This window comes from Callospermophilus lateralis, chromosome 7, assembly GCF_048772815.1.
Source record: "Callospermophilus lateralis isolate mCalLat2 chromosome 7, mCalLat2.hap1, whole genome shotgun sequence".
NCBI lineage: Eukaryota > Metazoa > Chordata > Mammalia > Rodentia > Sciuridae > Callospermophilus > Callospermophilus lateralis.
Window position 1 is genome coordinate 129,413,881 of NC_135311.1, and position 16,050 is coordinate 129,429,930.

General features: G+C 58.9%; 1 protein-coding gene across 1 annotated transcript in view; it reads left to right on the plus strand.

The window, feature by feature from the left end:
- Positions 1-1,114: 1,114 nt before the first annotated feature.
- The window catches only part of Ece1 (endothelin converting enzyme 1), a 95,870-nt gene continuing 80,934 nt past the window's right edge, over positions 1,115-16,050 (plus strand). Inside the window, exon 1 of the mRNA XM_077109973.1 lies at positions 1,115-1,297. Coding sequence (XP_076966088.1) covers positions 1,295-1,297 — 3 coding nt within the window. The 5' untranslated portion in view covers positions 1,115-1,294. The remainder of the gene's footprint in view (positions 1,298-16,050) is intronic.

A 16,050-nucleotide genomic window follows, 5' to 3' on the forward strand; every position in this document is an offset into this window, starting at 1 on the left:
AAACCCAAGTCCCAATTCCTCCAGGCTGCGTTTGCTTTCCTTAACAGGTACTCATCATGCCAGCTCCACATTAGTTTCTTAACACAAATATAGAGGATGGTGAAACAGACACAATAAATGCTCAATGCTTTCACGGCACACACAATGTTTTTCTCCCTCTGTCTCACAAATTGGGCCACACACAAAGTTGTAGCAAATCCTAACCACGTCCCTCTCCTGTGTGCACATACACACATGCACAAGAGACGTGAAAAAACCCACAGGGATTTGCTCTCTTTTTGATTACAAAAGAGACACAAAGTCTCTTTCCACCACACCCACGTGCATACACAACATAATGCAAATGTACAAATTACACATCATAAAAATATACAGAGACGCTTGTTTTCTGTTTTATTTTTCCTGCTTCACTTGCACCTACACAATATACATGTAGAGACAGTTTCTCTGCTGAATCTACCAATGCACACGCCTGGAGAGCCCGCGCTCCTCTCTGCTTCCCTCCCACACCCACTCGTCCCTCTCTCAAGCTCTCTCTCTCACACACACACACACACACACACACACACACACACACGTGCAGTAACAATCCCCAAATATAGCCGTCTGTCTTTCCTTCACACATAAACACACAGGCACGCGGAATCCATCCCTTCCCCCTTCTCTCTCTCTCTCTCTCTCTCTCTCTCTCTCTCTCACACACACACACACACACACACACACACACACACACACGCAGCTGCAGAGCCCCGGGTCATACTCCAGTGCAGGCGCCAGGCAGGAGACAAAGGTCGCCAAGACTCCCGCGCCCCGCACCGGACACCACACAGCCTCTCCCCGACTCCTCCTGCGCTCAAAGCCAGTCTCGGCGGGTCTGGACTCTGTACCCCGAAGCCGGAGGCTGGAGCCCGCGCCGGCCCTCCGAGGTCCCCAGGCAGCCCGGGCCTCGAGCTCCCGGCGCGCCAAGGGTTAAGGGGCTCGCGGGGGGGCGGGAGGGGGAGTCCGGCCTCCGCGTGTGATTGGCTGCGCCGCCCGGGCCCGGGCTCCCGCGCCCCGCCATTGGCCCGCGGCGGGCCCCGCCTTCCCGGGAGTGGGCGCCGGAGCCGCGCGCTCGCCCGCGGGGAGCCAGGCGCGCGGCCGGGGCAGTCCAGCCGCGCCGTCCGAGCTGCGCCGTCCGAGCTGCGCAGCGCCCCGGGAGCCAGAGCGTGAGCCGGAGCCGGAGCCGGAGCCGCAGCCGCCAGTCGGGAGCCGCGAGCCGGGAGCCCGAGCCGGGCCGGAGCCGAGCACGCGCGCTATGGTGAGTGCGGTTCCAGCCTGCGCACTGTTCCGGTCCAGCCTCGACGGTCTCCGCCGGCCGCCGCGGATGGCACCCGGGCCCGCCCGACTCGCGGGGGCTGGGCGCCCGCTGCAGTGCAGCCCCCGCTCGGCCCTCGGGAGCGTGGAGCCGAGGGACGCCCGGGCAGGGCTCGGCTCGCCCCGTGCCCCACGCCCCGCGCTGGCTTCATGGCCTGAGGCCGGTGGCGCGGAGCTTGGTTCTGGGCAGCTGGCCCGGGCTGGGTGGGGAGGACTCGCGGTGGCCGTTTCGGCTTGGGGACCGTTGGTGCGGTCTGTTTTGGGGCATCCGGAAGTCCTTTCACCCTGCTTGGCGTGCAGACCCTTGGCGGAGGGCTGGGTCGGGTTTAAGGGTGGTGGTGATTCCGAGGCGTCCGAATCCACCTGGACCTGAGTGTCCGGAAAGCTGGGGGCGTTCTGGGGCTCCACTTGGGAAGTGGTGTGTGGCTGCACCCAGAGCATTCGCAGGGCTAGACTGGGACACTCCGGGACTGCTGATCCCGCTGTGGCATAAGGGTTGGTGATTGTGGCCAGGCCAGGCTGGAGGCTGTCAGAGACCAGGGGCACTTGGAGGCTGTACGTCCAGAGGTCTGGTCTCCCCAGCGTCTCCCAGCAAGAGTCTTCAGAGGAGGGGCCAGGTGCTGGCAGGGATGGGCAGAGGCACCAGAGACAAGGGGGACCAAGGGGAGGAAGTTTCATGCGGGTCCCTGAAGCCCTCAGGGAAATCCTTTTGGTCCAGGCTGATCCAACATTGTCGTTGTCTGGAGGGAGTTGGCTCCTGCCCAGAGCCAAGGCCTTTGGTCACCTCTCCAGGGCCTGGAGATTTCCTCTCCATCACCACGAAGAGGCCACCTGCTTCTCTTTGGCCTTTTTCCAATGGGCAAGTCCCTCTGATTCTGTCGCCTGCCGGTCAGGTTCTGTGCCCTCTGCAGTAGGCACAAGGCATCAGGTCAGGCCCCAGGAGAGCACGTCCCAGTGATGGTGGATGACAGTCCCAGGGATGCAGCTCGTCTATTTCTCTTGTGATGCTGCTGCCAAGACTGAGGGGCACACTGGGAACAGCTGAAGAGCCCCCAGTGACTACCCAGGACCACTCCCTGCTCTGCTCAGCTCCAAGAGACTCCTGACAAACTCCCTTTCCCTGTCAATCACTTCTAGAATTTTCTTCCTTATGCACCAACTAGAATCTTCCTCCTCTGTTCCACCACCTACCTCTTTAGAGAACTGTGGCTTTATTCTACCTGCCAAAGCACCCAGACACGGTCTTGGACTCCACCTACCTCTGATTTAAGAATCCCACAGGAATGCTCTGCTTGGTCAGTTTCACTGTCAGGGTGCGTTACCCGTGGACCAGCACTTGATTCAAAGTCTTAAAATATGAGTCATAAAAGAGGGTGAGTCTGTGAGATCATGTCACCCATGTGCCTTCAAGCCCACTCTGACCTAAGTTACATGGAAGGAAGTCTTTTTTCCTCCTTAAAAACCATCATAAAGAGGAAGAGGGAGAGGTCCCCACCTAGCCTTGGTGACACTTTCCAGAACCTCACATCTGAGAAGCCTCCCAGCCCATCAGGAAGATTCCAGATTCTGGCATCAAACAGGTCTGGGTTCGAGTTCCAGCTCCTCCACTTCCCCACAGGGACTTTGGTCAAGTTGCACCATTTTTCCCTGAGTTACAACTTGGCTCATCAATGACAGGAGATGATAAGTCTTATCTTCTAGGGATGACATGGAGATTGGTTGAGATAACCCAAGTGAGAATGTTTTGCTTGGATATAGCTTAGTTTCCTTACTTTTACAACCTTGAGCTCAGGTTGGGAAGTTCTACCTAATGTCTGACCTGTTTGATAGTCTGGAAGAAGGATTAATGTTTATCATGATGTGAGGAGAAGAGGACAGTGATATGTAGACAATATTTTGTGTGTCATTCAACAGAGATTTATTGAGCACTTATTATATACCAACCTTGTGCAGGGGAAGAAAAAACTGAAATGCCATGTTAAGAGAGCATCCACCAGTCCTTCAATGTCTACCTGGTCCTCAGGCTATGTGGCATATCCTTAGGAGAGGTGGCAGTATCACCCAGGAGAGGGCTGACTTCTGGCTGGAGAGATGAGAGAAGGCATCACTGAGCAGGTGGCCTGTGAATTGGAAAATTCATCCCAGTTCGGGGACCTGGGTGACATAGGAGCTGAGTGACATGGAGCTCTGAAAGCCCAGGATGGAGCTGGCCTGGCAAGTGTGTGAGGGAGCCAGGAAGAGGGGGGTAAGCGGGCAGAGGGGTGCAGGGGCAGAGAGCAGGGTGCAGCAGGCTGAGTGGAGGTCCCAGGGTGGATCCTTGACACACCACCTGTGACAGGCTTCCTTGGCCCCTGTCATTTAGCTTTTCCCCAAACAGGGGTCCCTGGGCTGTCATTCCTGAGGTGGGGGCGATTCAGGACTGCCACAGCGTTTGCCCCTGGATCTCCTGCTCTGTGGGTTTCCACCAAGCCTAGTGTCCTTCCCCTCCAGCATGGCCAAGGTTCCCCTGGCCCTGGGTCCTGATGGGGCTCCTTGGCTGACCGTGTGGGCTGCTTCCTGCTCTGCTGCCCGACTCCCCCAAGCTCCGCTCCCCACCAGGTCTCTACCCCGTGGCAGGGAGTCAGCACTGATCTTAAAACTCAGAGGAGGGGCTGGGCTGGGGCTCCTGGGTTCCAGCCTCAGCACCACATAAAAATAAATAAAATAAAGGCATAAAAATATAATAACATTATTAAAAAGAAAAAAAAACCCTCAGTGGACCCACCCCACCTCCGTGCAGGCTGGGGATGAAGTGGCTTTTTGCACCCCCTGCCTCTGGCTGTCCTCAGACCTCCCAACATCAGGCACAAAGAGGTGTGGGAGGCTGCCAGGGCACAGTGCGCCAGGACAGGCACCCATCGCCTGGGTGTGTGAGCCGTGAGCCAGACAGGCAGGCTCCAGGGAAGGAGACCAGCGCAGCTTCCCCTCTGCCCGCACGGTGCCTTCCCATTCCAAGCTGGGGCCTAAGAGCTGCGGGTCATCTTTACACCCAGTGGTGGAATTGAGGACAGGTCCAGGGCCCGAGTTTGAGTTTGAATCCTGTCGAACTACCAACTTGCTGTGTGACCTTGGGTCAGCTACCCTCCCTGTCTGTGCACCTTCCCTACCAAGGGGGGCAGATTGCTCCGCTTCTTGGGGTACCATTGTGAGGACACAATGGGTGTGGACACTATTAAAAACACGAGGGGCAAGGTTATGGTTTGAAGGTAGGAGGGCGGCCGCACGCCCGGCCACAGTCGAGCCTCAGCCACTTGGGCAGCCAGCACCTGTCTGGTAACCGGGTTATCAAGTTTCCCGGCATTGCTAGGTTTGGGGTAAGTAAGGATGTTGTCGCTTTGTGTTGAGGGGTGAGTCCTCGTTTCCCGCCAGCAGCCGAGGGGCTCGTCCCTGGCAGGCGAGGAGCTGCTCCGGTGCAAAGCCCTGGGGTCAGCGGCACTGCACTGGCCTGAGCTGAGATCGTGGCTTAGCTGAAGTCCACGCTCTGGGGGTTACAGGGAGGGGGACCTTCAGCAAATGGTGACGACCTTTTGTGCCTCTGCTCAGTGTCTTCTCAGCTGGCGAGGCCAGTGCCCGGGCCACGGCCAAGGTGCTTCGTTCATGTATTCACCAACAAGTGCCTGGCGCAACACGGCGCTGGGATCAGGGTCAGCATGGAGGGCAGCGTGGTCTCTCTGCCACAGCTGGGGACAGGCCGATGTGGGCAGGAAATGACCAGTGTAGTTACTGCTGCCAAGGAGACATGCGGAGCCAGGGGAGCAGAGAGGGTACCTGAGGACAGGATTGGTAGGGGGCAGTTAGGAGGCCACGAGAGGGGCCTAGGGGGACACCGGTGGTCGGTCACAGGGCACTGCCCCTGCACCCCCACGCCACTCCATCACGCTGCCTAGAGGGCCGTGAAGACGAGGATCCCAGGGTCCCTGCAGCCCCTTCCCCTGTGGGCCCCGGCCTCCCCCCCCCACCTTCCTTCCCTCGGCCTGGAGCAGACTCGGGCCTCAGGGAACCGCAGCTTAGTAGGGGGACAAGTTCCCACCAGGACAACACCAGGCGCCAACCGGGGTGCAGTTGCAGGCCTCCCGCCAGGGCATGCATCAGGGAAGCCATCCCGGCTCGCGGCAATGCCCCTAGGTGCTTCACTCATCCAGATAAGAATGGGGGGCTGTCCGCCCTTCCAGAGCCACGTCAGCAGGCAGTGAGGAGCGGCACCCTGCAGCCCCAGCATCACGATGGCGCTGGGAGTCTCCGCTGTCTCGGGGCCCTGCAGGTCAGGGTGGCTGGGGTGTCTGCAGGCCTGTCCTGGCCCCTGACAAGCCTAGGAATGGCTCCCCTCCCCCCACAGGGCTTGGGGGGGTAATACATAGAGGAGCTAATTTCTGGAGAACATTCAGGGAATCAGCTGAGGGAGGGGCTGACATCAGGGCCCAGCTGATTCAGGGAATCAGCTGAGGGAGCTAAGCACAGAATGCTTCTGCTAAAGGGAGATTGGGAGCCATGGGATGTGTGCGGGGGAAGACTGAGGGGTGAAAGGAGCACCTACCACACGCCTGCCTGGCACCTGAATGTGCCCTTTGCCGGGCGTGGTGGTGCACTCTATCATCCCAGTGACTTGGGAGGCTGAAGTAGGAGGATCGCAAGTTTGAGGCCAGCTTCTGCAACTGAGCAAGGAACTGTCTCAAAATAAAAACTGAAAAGGGCTGGGATGTAGAGCAGCAGTAGAGGAGCCCTGGGTTGGATTCTCAATCCCTCAAAACAAACAAACAAACAAAGTAATCTCCCTGATTGCTGCACCAACCCCAGGCAGCAGCCACTTTTGGAGTTGTGGAAGCCAAAGCTGAGGCCAGGAGCCTCTCAGGAGCCAGGGGCTGGCGTGAGGCAGCGCCATTCTTCAGAGCTCTGGCCTCACCCCAGGGTGCCACTAGATTTAGTGAAACTCCACTTTCCTGGGAAAGCCCACCCCTCCCCACAGGGATGAAGCTCTCAGGAGCTAACGGGGTGGACAGGGTGGACGCTGGCCAGGCTGAGCTGCTGATTATTTATCTTTGACCTTTGTGCTTGTGACAGTTAGAAAGCCCTTTCGTCCCCATTCACTGAGTGTCTTGGAACCCACTGGCAGGGCCAGGGCTCAAACCCAGGCCTGTGACCCCCATCTTCCGGACTCCAGGCCCCCCAGCTGTGGATGTCCCGGGCTTTCTGACCACATGCCCCAGGCCCACAAGCCTCCTCTCCCCACAGACTCCTTCCCTCCTTGGCTGGGAGAAAGGAGGCAGTAGCCAGGAGGAGTCCAGTTACCGTGTAAACACAGTCATGTCAATATTTACCTCTGGCTGGAACCCGAGCCTCCCACCTCCCTGCTGCCTCCAACGCCCAGCCAGGTGCACGTGGCCTGCTCCTGGCTCAGGTCTGGCCATTGAGAGCAAGGCCAAGGGTGGGGACCTGCCTTCCAGCCCAAGCTGGGCCACTAACGTTTGATGTGACCCTGAACCAAGCACTTCCCTTCCCGGGCCTCAGTCTTCCCATCTGTAAAATGACACGGCTGGGATGGACCAACGCAAGGGCTGTTTTCAGGAGTGACGTGTAGGGTGACGAGCCCAGTGCTGTGGCACAGCCTCGAGCCTCGGTTTCCTCATCTGTAAGTGGGATCCCAAGGGCACCTGCTTTGGAGGCTTGTCGCCTACTTGCCGTACCCAGCGAGCTCTTGGCACAGGAGAGGAGAGGGACCAATGGTGGTGGTAGTTGTTATTCCAAATAAACATTTTATGACTCTCTGAATCCAGACGCTGGGTTGCGTCACTTGGGAATCAGAGCCAAGGGTGGGGACTCTAACCTCAAGCCCTCCTGCTACTCTGGGGCCACAGGCTGGGCTGGGGGATCCCAGGGGTGGAGAAAGACCCCTAGTCAGCACCGCCCCTGTCCCCAGCTGCCCAGTCTTTGGAGTCCCTTCTTATTGGGCTGAGGTCCAGGGCTGAAATGACCTCAGAGATGTGCCCTGAGAGGAGCAAGGGAGGGCGGAGGGAGCGGGAAGGGGAGGAAGGACGCATTTCCTAAGCTGCTCTTTCGCACAAGCTCCTGTTCCCAGCCCTGGAGAGGAGGGCAGCTGTGGGGAGGACTGGCAGCCCAGAGTGTGGACAGGGCAGGATGGGGACAGGGGGCTGCCGGGGTAGTAGGAGAGGGCCTTGGAGGTCTTTTGCAGTGGGCCCAGATTCAAGCCTGGCTGCGTCACTTTTTGCTGTGTCACTTGGGACAACTTGTCCCCTCTCTGAGTGGTTGCCGCCTGTTTTGTTGGGAGGGTTTCATCTGAAGTGCTTCGGAAGATGGGCGCTGGCTGGCCCACGGGGCTCCATGGCAGTCTGCTGCTGTGGCTGGCGGCCGGCGCCTTCCCCAGGACAGAGTGTGCGTTCTGCCGGAGTGAGGGCACACCTGCACACCACTGGACCAAAGCGCAGAACATTTCCCCAATCCCCATGTGGCCCTTCGCCAGTCCCCTGCCCTTGCTGTCCCCTTGGCTGGCCTGGTTTGAAGCGCTGTCTGCCTGGTCCACGCAGCGCGCCGCGCCGTTCATGCCTGGTTTCCTTCAGTGGCAGGTGGCACCGTTTCTGAGGCCCATCCCAGGGGCGTGGGCTCCGTCCTCTGCTCTCTTTAGGCTGAGTGTGTTGGGGGATGGACGTGGCAGTATTGGTGGATGACATTGGGTTGGCTCAGTCTGGTGCTGCGGTGGCCTTCTTAGGGGTCTCTGCAGACCTGTAACCCCTGTCTCCTGGTGCATAGCCAGGAGCGGGAACTGGCCGTTGTGCAGGTGGCCTGAGTCTGACCCTCCTGGGAGCTGCCCCAGGGACACAGAGCAGATGGGTCTCCTCTCTCCTCCAGCTCAGTGGATGCTTGGAGGCAGGAGGGAATCTGAGGGCCTTCCCTGCCCCAGGGCCTCAACCCCACTCCAGCCTTCCTGTCCCCAGCGCCTGGCAGCTCCCAGCTGCATTCTGTCCCACGCTGAGCCTCTGCTTCACCTGGCGCTCTCAGGGGTCCTGGCGCTAGAGTCCCCAGCCATGGGGCCTACCACTGTTAGGCTCTGTGGCCTTGGGCTGTCCTTCCCCCTCCCCATCCTCGGTCTCCTCCCACCGGGAGGCTGAGGAGTCCCTGGTGTCTGGTGGCCTCCCTCCCTCGGTGCCAATGGCTCCTGCTGACTGCGTTCCTCCGCTGCAGGCTGGTGCAGGTGGCAGGTCCTTAGGAAGGATGAGCGGTGGACCTGCGGCCTCCCGGGACTCAGCCTGGTGAATGGCTGCCTCCTCACTGCTGCTGTTAGGCCTGTGGAGCCCGGGAGGTGAGGTGCCGGGTCTCTTCAGGAGGACCGCTGGGACAGTGGGGCGGTGCTCCACTCCTGGTACCCTCCCTGAGAGCGTCACTGTGGGCGAGTGTCCTGTGGGCGAGAGCCCCTGGATGTGGACACTGCCCTGCGAGGCTCTCCAGAGACCGCCTGGGCACCAGGCCACCTTGGGTTCGAATCCTGCCACCCTCTTGGCCAGGGCCCAAGCAGTCCCCTCCACTTCCCTGAGCGACAGCATCCCCATCTGCCAGGCTGTGGGGACCCAACGAGGCCCCGACTCATTGCAGAGACGAGCGAGCGGGCAGCCAGGTCCCGGCCCCCGGGGAGGAGGCCAAACGGGAACATCGGCCAGCCAGAAAGAGCACGTCGGAGAGGACAGGACCGTGCCTAGAGAGTGGCAGTGAGGGACGGGCTGCTCCAGGCCGTGTGAGGGCAGGAGCCAGCGCCTAAGCTGAGATCCAAGGTCCTGGGGCTTCCTGGCAGGAAAACCAGCAAGTGCAGAAGGACGGACTTGCGACCGGGCAGAAGCGGTGAGGGGCAGGGAGTGGGAAGAGGTGGGCATGACGGGGCCGTCAGGGAGGGCCTTGCCTGGAATTGGGGGTGGTGGCATTTTGTTCTAAGTGATGGGAAGTCACTGGAGGGCGCCAGGGAGATGACTCAGTGTGGACTGTTCAGAGGCCCTGACTGCCGTGTGGAGCGTGGCCTGCAGGGGGCAGCAGTGAGGCAGGGAGGCTGGTGGAGTGAGGGGTGAGCCTGACCTCCGCTGTGCACCTGTCCTCAGGGCCAGGAGGCCCCACATCTGGGATTTTAGCTACTTCAGGGACAGGAGTGAGGGGACAGGGCCTCCCTCCCAGATGCTTCCAGACATTCCCAGCAACAGGGCAGAGTGGGCAGAAGTTGCCTCCAGAGCCACAGACCTGTCCCCAGACCTCCCCTTGAACTCAGCCTCAGGACTCTGGTCTCAGAGTCACCTCCCTCCCAGCCCCCAGAGACCCGGAGGGCCCAGAGCCTGATCCTGCCTCCCCTGCTCCTGCGCACCCTGCCTGCTGGGAAGCGAGGGAGAGGAAGACCCAGCTGCATGGGGGCCTGTCCCCTCTGCCCTCTGGGCTGCTGCTCCCATGGCCAGGGGCAAGGCAGTCCTGTGGTTCTGTGGTTCCTGGTGTCCTGGGCTGGTTTGGGCAAAAAACAGTACTTTGTCTTTCCTTGTCCCTCAGTGTCCGGGGTGGTGACTTGGTGTCCTGCTGGGCTTTGGAGAGCAGTGGGCAGGGGAGGGTGGCAGGGGCCACAAGGGCTCACAGGCCTGAGTGGAAATGAGTCTTTGGCATCGCCCACACCAACTTCCTCCTGGAGAGGCTGGGACTCAAAAGGGGAAAGGGACTCTGTCTGAGGCCACACGGCAGGTTAGATGCAGCCAGACAGTGCCACTTAGTCCCAGCTGACTGAAGCAGGTGACCATCTCTGACCCTCAGTTTCCTCCTCTGTGGGCCAAGATGAAGCTAAAACCCTCCTCGTGGTGGCACTGTGAGGCGTGGCGGGTGGTTTGTGTGGAGCTGAGAAGCTCGTGGGCTGGTGTGTGCAGCAGGTGCGCAGTGATGGGAGCTGAGAATACCAGGGGGGGTCTGTCACCGAAGCCTGGGAAGAGCTGGGAGGGTGGCTGCCTGCTCACTCTCCAGTCCCAAGGAGCGCAGGGAGGGCGGGAGGGAGGCGAGATCCCCGTCCCTGGCCCATCTGCAGCAGTTTGTTCTGTTTGCTTCTCCGTTATAGGGACAGACCCTTTGCCCAGGCCCTTGACTGCCTCCGTCACCCCAGAACACGCACACATGCTCATGTGAGCTGGAACTGTACCCTCAGCGTGGGGCAGACAGGCAAAACTGTCACCCACTCTTCTCTTCCTGCATTGGTCTCTCCCTCTTGTCCCCATTGCCTGTCTGTGATCAAGTGGTTCAGATCAGGGACCATGGGGCCAACTTGAACTTCAGCCCCAGATCCCCGCTTATCAGCAGGCAGGTGAGTCTCCCTCTGAGCCTGCGGGTTCCCGTCTGTGAAGTGGGGATGATGGCTTCCCTTGGTGATTGCAAATGTTAAATGAGAAAATACGCCCAGGCAGGCCTGGAGCGCGTGGACTCAAAAAAGTGGGCGGCACTAATGACAGATTGGATCCCAGACTCCCTAGGCCCATTCTTCTTTCCATAGCTGCTCTCCCAAGCTTTCTGGGGCACCTCCTGGACCCTCGTGCATTTCTGCACACCCCGGCCTGTCTCCTCTCAGGCACTCGCTGGCTCTTTCTCATTCTCTGTGCTCGGACAGATGAGGAGCTGGAGCTCTGGCCCAGCCGCGCGCGCCCATCTGAACTCCCAGATCCCTGGGACCGGAGCGGCCGTCGGCAAATTGCTTAAGCCTTGGCCTCTGTTGCTGCGTGAACAAAATAGGATCAAACTCAGAGTTGTTTAAATAAGTGATCGAAATCTTATAAGGTGCTAGGATGGGTGCCTGCCATACAGCAAGTGCCTAATAAATGTTAAGTGATTTGCCACTAGGTAGTTTTCTGCTGGACAGAGCCCATGCCTTTTCACTCTGATCCCCAGCACCTGGGAAGGGTGGGGTCGGCTCTCTAGGGATCTGCACTGTGGGCAGTGGAGAATCCATTCCAATGAGACTGTGTTTGAGGCTTTGGTCAAGGTCACACTGTGAACTTGTCTACTGGGTGGATTGGCAGGCTTTTCCCTCAGCCCTGCACCACTGTGTGCTGGGGACAGGCAGGGGAGGGTGCGGCCCTTACCGAGCTCATATTTGGTGGAGGGATGTAGGGCAGAATGGCCCTGACACCGTTAGAAATGACCAGCCCAGAGCGGGTCAGGTTGCTTCGGACTGGTCTTCCTAGGACCAGAGACACTTGATTCCTAGGTAATATCCATTCTGACTACACTGGGTTTTCCTGCCTGTGGTGCTTATTGGTCTTGGCAGTAATAGAATGGTGTCTGTTCAGTGTTTGCCAAGTACAGAGCTAAATATTCTGTTATAAAGTCACTTAATCTTCCCATCAGTCCTATAAGGTGTTTATTATTATCCTTCCTTTCTTGGTGGGAAACTGAGGCACAGAGCAATTGGTAGAACCTTCCGTCTGTGAGCAGCAGACGTAGACAGGTCCTTAACCTCATGCTCCCACGCCTTCTCTGCAACTGAGCTTTCCATTGTCCCTGATGGCGGCCACGCAGGGACTCTAGAGAGCACCTCACCTTCCATGGGAGAGATTCACACAGGGTCTTTCTGAGGCCTCCTGTTCCCAGCTCTGTGGTGAGCCGACGTAGGCCTCAGGAAAGGGAGTCTGACATTCAAACCCTGGAAGATAGAGAGAGGGTGCGAAGCGCTTAGCTGGGGGAAGGGGAGCTCAGAAGGGGAACGGCTGGGATTCCAGCTGAACCAGTACCAAGCATGGGGTGCCTGGGTCCCCCAGGAAGTCCCAGCCTGTGGGAGCAGTGAACAAGTCGGGGGGGGGGGAGTTGCCAAATGGTATTTGGTAAGCGGTGGGCAGGAGCCCTCGTGAGGCCCGGTGGGACTGGACAACTAACGAGGCGCAGGGAGTCCACAAGTTGGGTCTTGGAGGATGAGTAGGAGTTTACCATTCAGGGCAGTTTAACCCAGGGGACTCTGGTCTGTGTTCTCACCCACAGCGGGTGCTCCGCTCTGCTGCCCTGCAAAGTCTGGTCTTGGGAAATGTGACTTCTGTGTCACTCAGTGGGGGGCCAAAACCAGGAGCTGTTTTTCACGCAGTCCCTGCTTCTGTGCCTCATGAATTCCGCTCCCAGCGCCTTCTGCAGGGTGGCTGGCCGGACTTGCAAGAGGGTCTCCAATCTAAATATCCAGGACTTGGGGCCAGGGCTGGGACTCAGTGGTGGAGCCCTTGGCTCACAGGTGTGAGGCACTGGGTTCGATCCTCAGCACCACCTGAAAATAAATAAATAAACATAAAAAACATTTTTTAAAAGTTTAAAAAAAAAATTACCCAGGACTGAGGTGTCCCGAGCACACAGGGCCCTCACCCCTGGTGTGCCTATGGCAGGGAGACCCCGGAGCATTTCCTGGTTTGTTTGTGACTGTGCCCTGCCCCCCGCCCTGGGCCTGGAGTAGACTTTGCATAAAGCACCTGCTCAGACCACCCCACAACCTGGCAGGTAGGGGTTGTTCCTTGTCATTCTGAAGGTGACTCGGGCGAGCCACCTGTCCTGCTTCTCACAGCTAAGCAAGTGGAGGGACTGGAGCTCCAAGCTGTTAGAGAGAACCCTGGTCACCACAGGCCGTGCACCTGTGTGGACAGATGCTCGGTCCCCCTGGAAACCCTGTGGTATGGCGTCAGGACCCAGGACCTGCAGGGCACTGCCAGCGGGCACACTGTGTGCCCTGTAGCTGTTCTCACTGGAGGGCGCCGAGGACCGCAGGTGCTGACAGGTGTCTTCGCCATCCTTCCCGAGATTCTGAGTCAGCACCTTTGCAGTGGGGTCCAGGATCTGGTTCGGACGCTGGTGGCCTCAGAACACACTTTAAATCCTAATATATTATAGGCCTGTTCTGGGCTCAACGCTGTCCTGGGTGTTTTCTTTTGTCATTTTGGTCATCAGATCACCTCCCGGTAGGGGAAATTGGTACAAAGGGAGGCAAGAAGTCCTGAGAGTGACTTCCACCAGTCACATGGAGACTTTTTTTTTTGGCACTGGGGATTGAACCCAGGGGTGCTTAGCCACTAGGCAACATCCCCAGCCCTTTTTTGTATTTTCTTTAGAAATAGGATCTCGCTGAGTTGCTGAGGGTGACTTTGAACTCGATCCTCCTGCCTCAGCCTCCTGTGTGTCTAAGGTATTCGGTTCAATTACAAACCAATTGCCTGAGGAAACAGGCTCAGAGAGGTTAGGCAACTTGCCAAAGCCACACAGCTTAGTGGCAGAGCTGGGTTTGGAACCTGGGCCTCAGCTCCAGAGGCCACCTTTGCATACTGTCCCCCAGAGGACAGACTCCAGCCGTGCCAACCACTGCTGCAGGTAAACAGAGGACAACTAATGGTAATAACTACCATCTACTGTGACACCCTGGGTGCCAGGCACACTGGGTGTAAGCAAAGAGACATGGTCTTCGATAGTTGTGCAGGTCCCTCTTTATGACCAGGGTGCTATGTCAGCCGATGTCAGAGGAGCCGTCCCAGGCGGAGAGCAGGGGCAGGGACAAGATCCCTGAGAAAGAAACACTGGAGGAGAGAGCTGGTGTGTTAACCAGGTGAGATGGAGAGCAAAGGATGCTAAGCTAAGGGAACAGGAGCATCTGCAAAGGCCCCGAGGTGGGCGACCTACATGTGTGTTCCATGGAGCTGGAGCAGAGAGCAAGGGAACGGTGACCCAGGTGAGGCTGAGCGGAGGGGTGGCCAGGGTTGGGCCCTGCAGGGGCAGAGAGACCGAGGAGAGATTTGGACTTTGTCCCTGGGCTGTGTGTGTGTGTGTTTTCAAACTTAAACTTTATTTTGTTTATTTCTTTATTGCAAAGACTTCATTTTCTTGTTTTTTTCTACACTAAAAAACCCCTTTTAGTCAAAGGAAGAAAAAGCCAAAACGTATGACTGATGGGGTGGGGGTGTTGCCCGGATCTGGCAGGGCTGGGAGCAGGGTTAGCAGGGTCCCCTGTGCCGCTTATTGACCTCATGCCTGGTCCCAGGTGCCAGCGAGATAGGCTGGGGGGAGGGGCAGGAGTGGGCTCAGGATGGTGCTGGCCTGGGAGAGGGGACCCAGATGGAGGAGCGGGCTCAGCTGATAGCGCCTGGCGATTGGCTTGGTAACTGATGGAGCTGGGGCCGGGCGCCCGCCCATGGCTTTGACAGATGAGAGCGCAGAGCCCAGAAGGGTCGTTGTGAGCTGCTGGTGTCACACAGCAGAGCTCAGATGCTGAGTTGGAGCCTCCTGCCTGGAGCCAGGTCCAAGCAGCTGCTTTCGTAGGCCCCTCCCGGGCCTCTGGTGGCTGCCCCCTCCCGCCCCTGCTTCCCTGCAGCTTCAGGGGAGCGGGATGCTGGGAGGACAGCCGCTCTGGCTTTGAAGCCTCCGATGGGGGGAGGGCAGTGCGCTGACCTCCAAATTCTTTCCTCATGACCTCTGTGACCCTGGAGAGACTGGAGCCCTGGGGACCCCGCCCTCCCCGGGCTTCCACAGAGTTCCACAGAAGTGGGGGTCGGGGCTGGACCTCCTGTGCACAAACAGCCCCTCCTGGGGCAGAACAGGCCTGCAGAGCTCTGCGGAGATGCCCCTTGCCCCCTGAGAGGAGAGGGTGACGGGCCAAAGCCTGGGCCTGGCGCGGGCTGGGCTCCCGCCTAACGGGGGAGAGTTAGAGAGGCTTCCTCCCCAGACCGCGGGACTCTAAAGGGCTCTGTTAAGTGACTAGGGGCTGGGGGCCTCCTGAACCTCCTCCCCCTGGGCAAAGGCATCTCTTCCTGGCCCCCAGGACAGCCACGGCTCCCCAGGAGCAACCTGGCCACCCGCATCTGAGCCCCATTTTTTTAGGACTCGGACCCCGTGAGGCTGGGCTCCCTTTTCTCACTGTGTCAGGAGCCTCCTCTCCCCTCAGCCTCCTGGACCCTTGATCTGGGCCTCACCCCTCTCTGGGGACTGGTCCCCAGCTGGCCAGGAGTCTAGGACCTCCCCCCCACGGCCTCCCAGGGTCCTGTGTCCCACCAGCCTGACACACAGTAGGCATTCAAGAGCTGTGCTTGCTCCTGCCACCCCCTCCCTCTGCCCTATTTCTGTGGCTCCTCTGAGCCTCCCACCTCCCCGCACACGGGTATTTTTGGTCCTCGCTCAGGAGGGGCACGCACGCGGCAGCCGTGCAGGGGAAGCGTCTATGTTTGGCTGAGGACGTGGCCTCAGCTGCACTGGGGGCCGCGCACTAAGTTTGGGAATGAGTTGGGTGGAGAAAGCCCCCGGCGGCTTCATGCAGAAGCTGGATGCCCGAGCCTCAGCTGAAGTCCAGAGGATGGAACCAGCACCTCCTTAGCACTCTGTGCCACCCCCTTCACTGCCTCCCCCATCTGTTCCGGGTCTGCTCCCTGGAGCACGCGGTGGGACCCACTGCGGGACCTTAACTGAGCTGGGCGACAGACAGACTCGTTTCCTATCCGGGTTCACTCTAAAGAGATGGGTTTTATGTGTCCCCAGTGTTTCTTAGATGGGGGTCTTGCTGAATTGCCCAGGCTGGTCTTGAACACATGGACTCAAGCGGTCCTCCTGCCCCATCCTCCCCAATAGCTGGGCTACAGGTGTGTACCATCACATCCTGCCTGTGCCCCCATTTAACAGATGAGGAGGCTGAGGCTT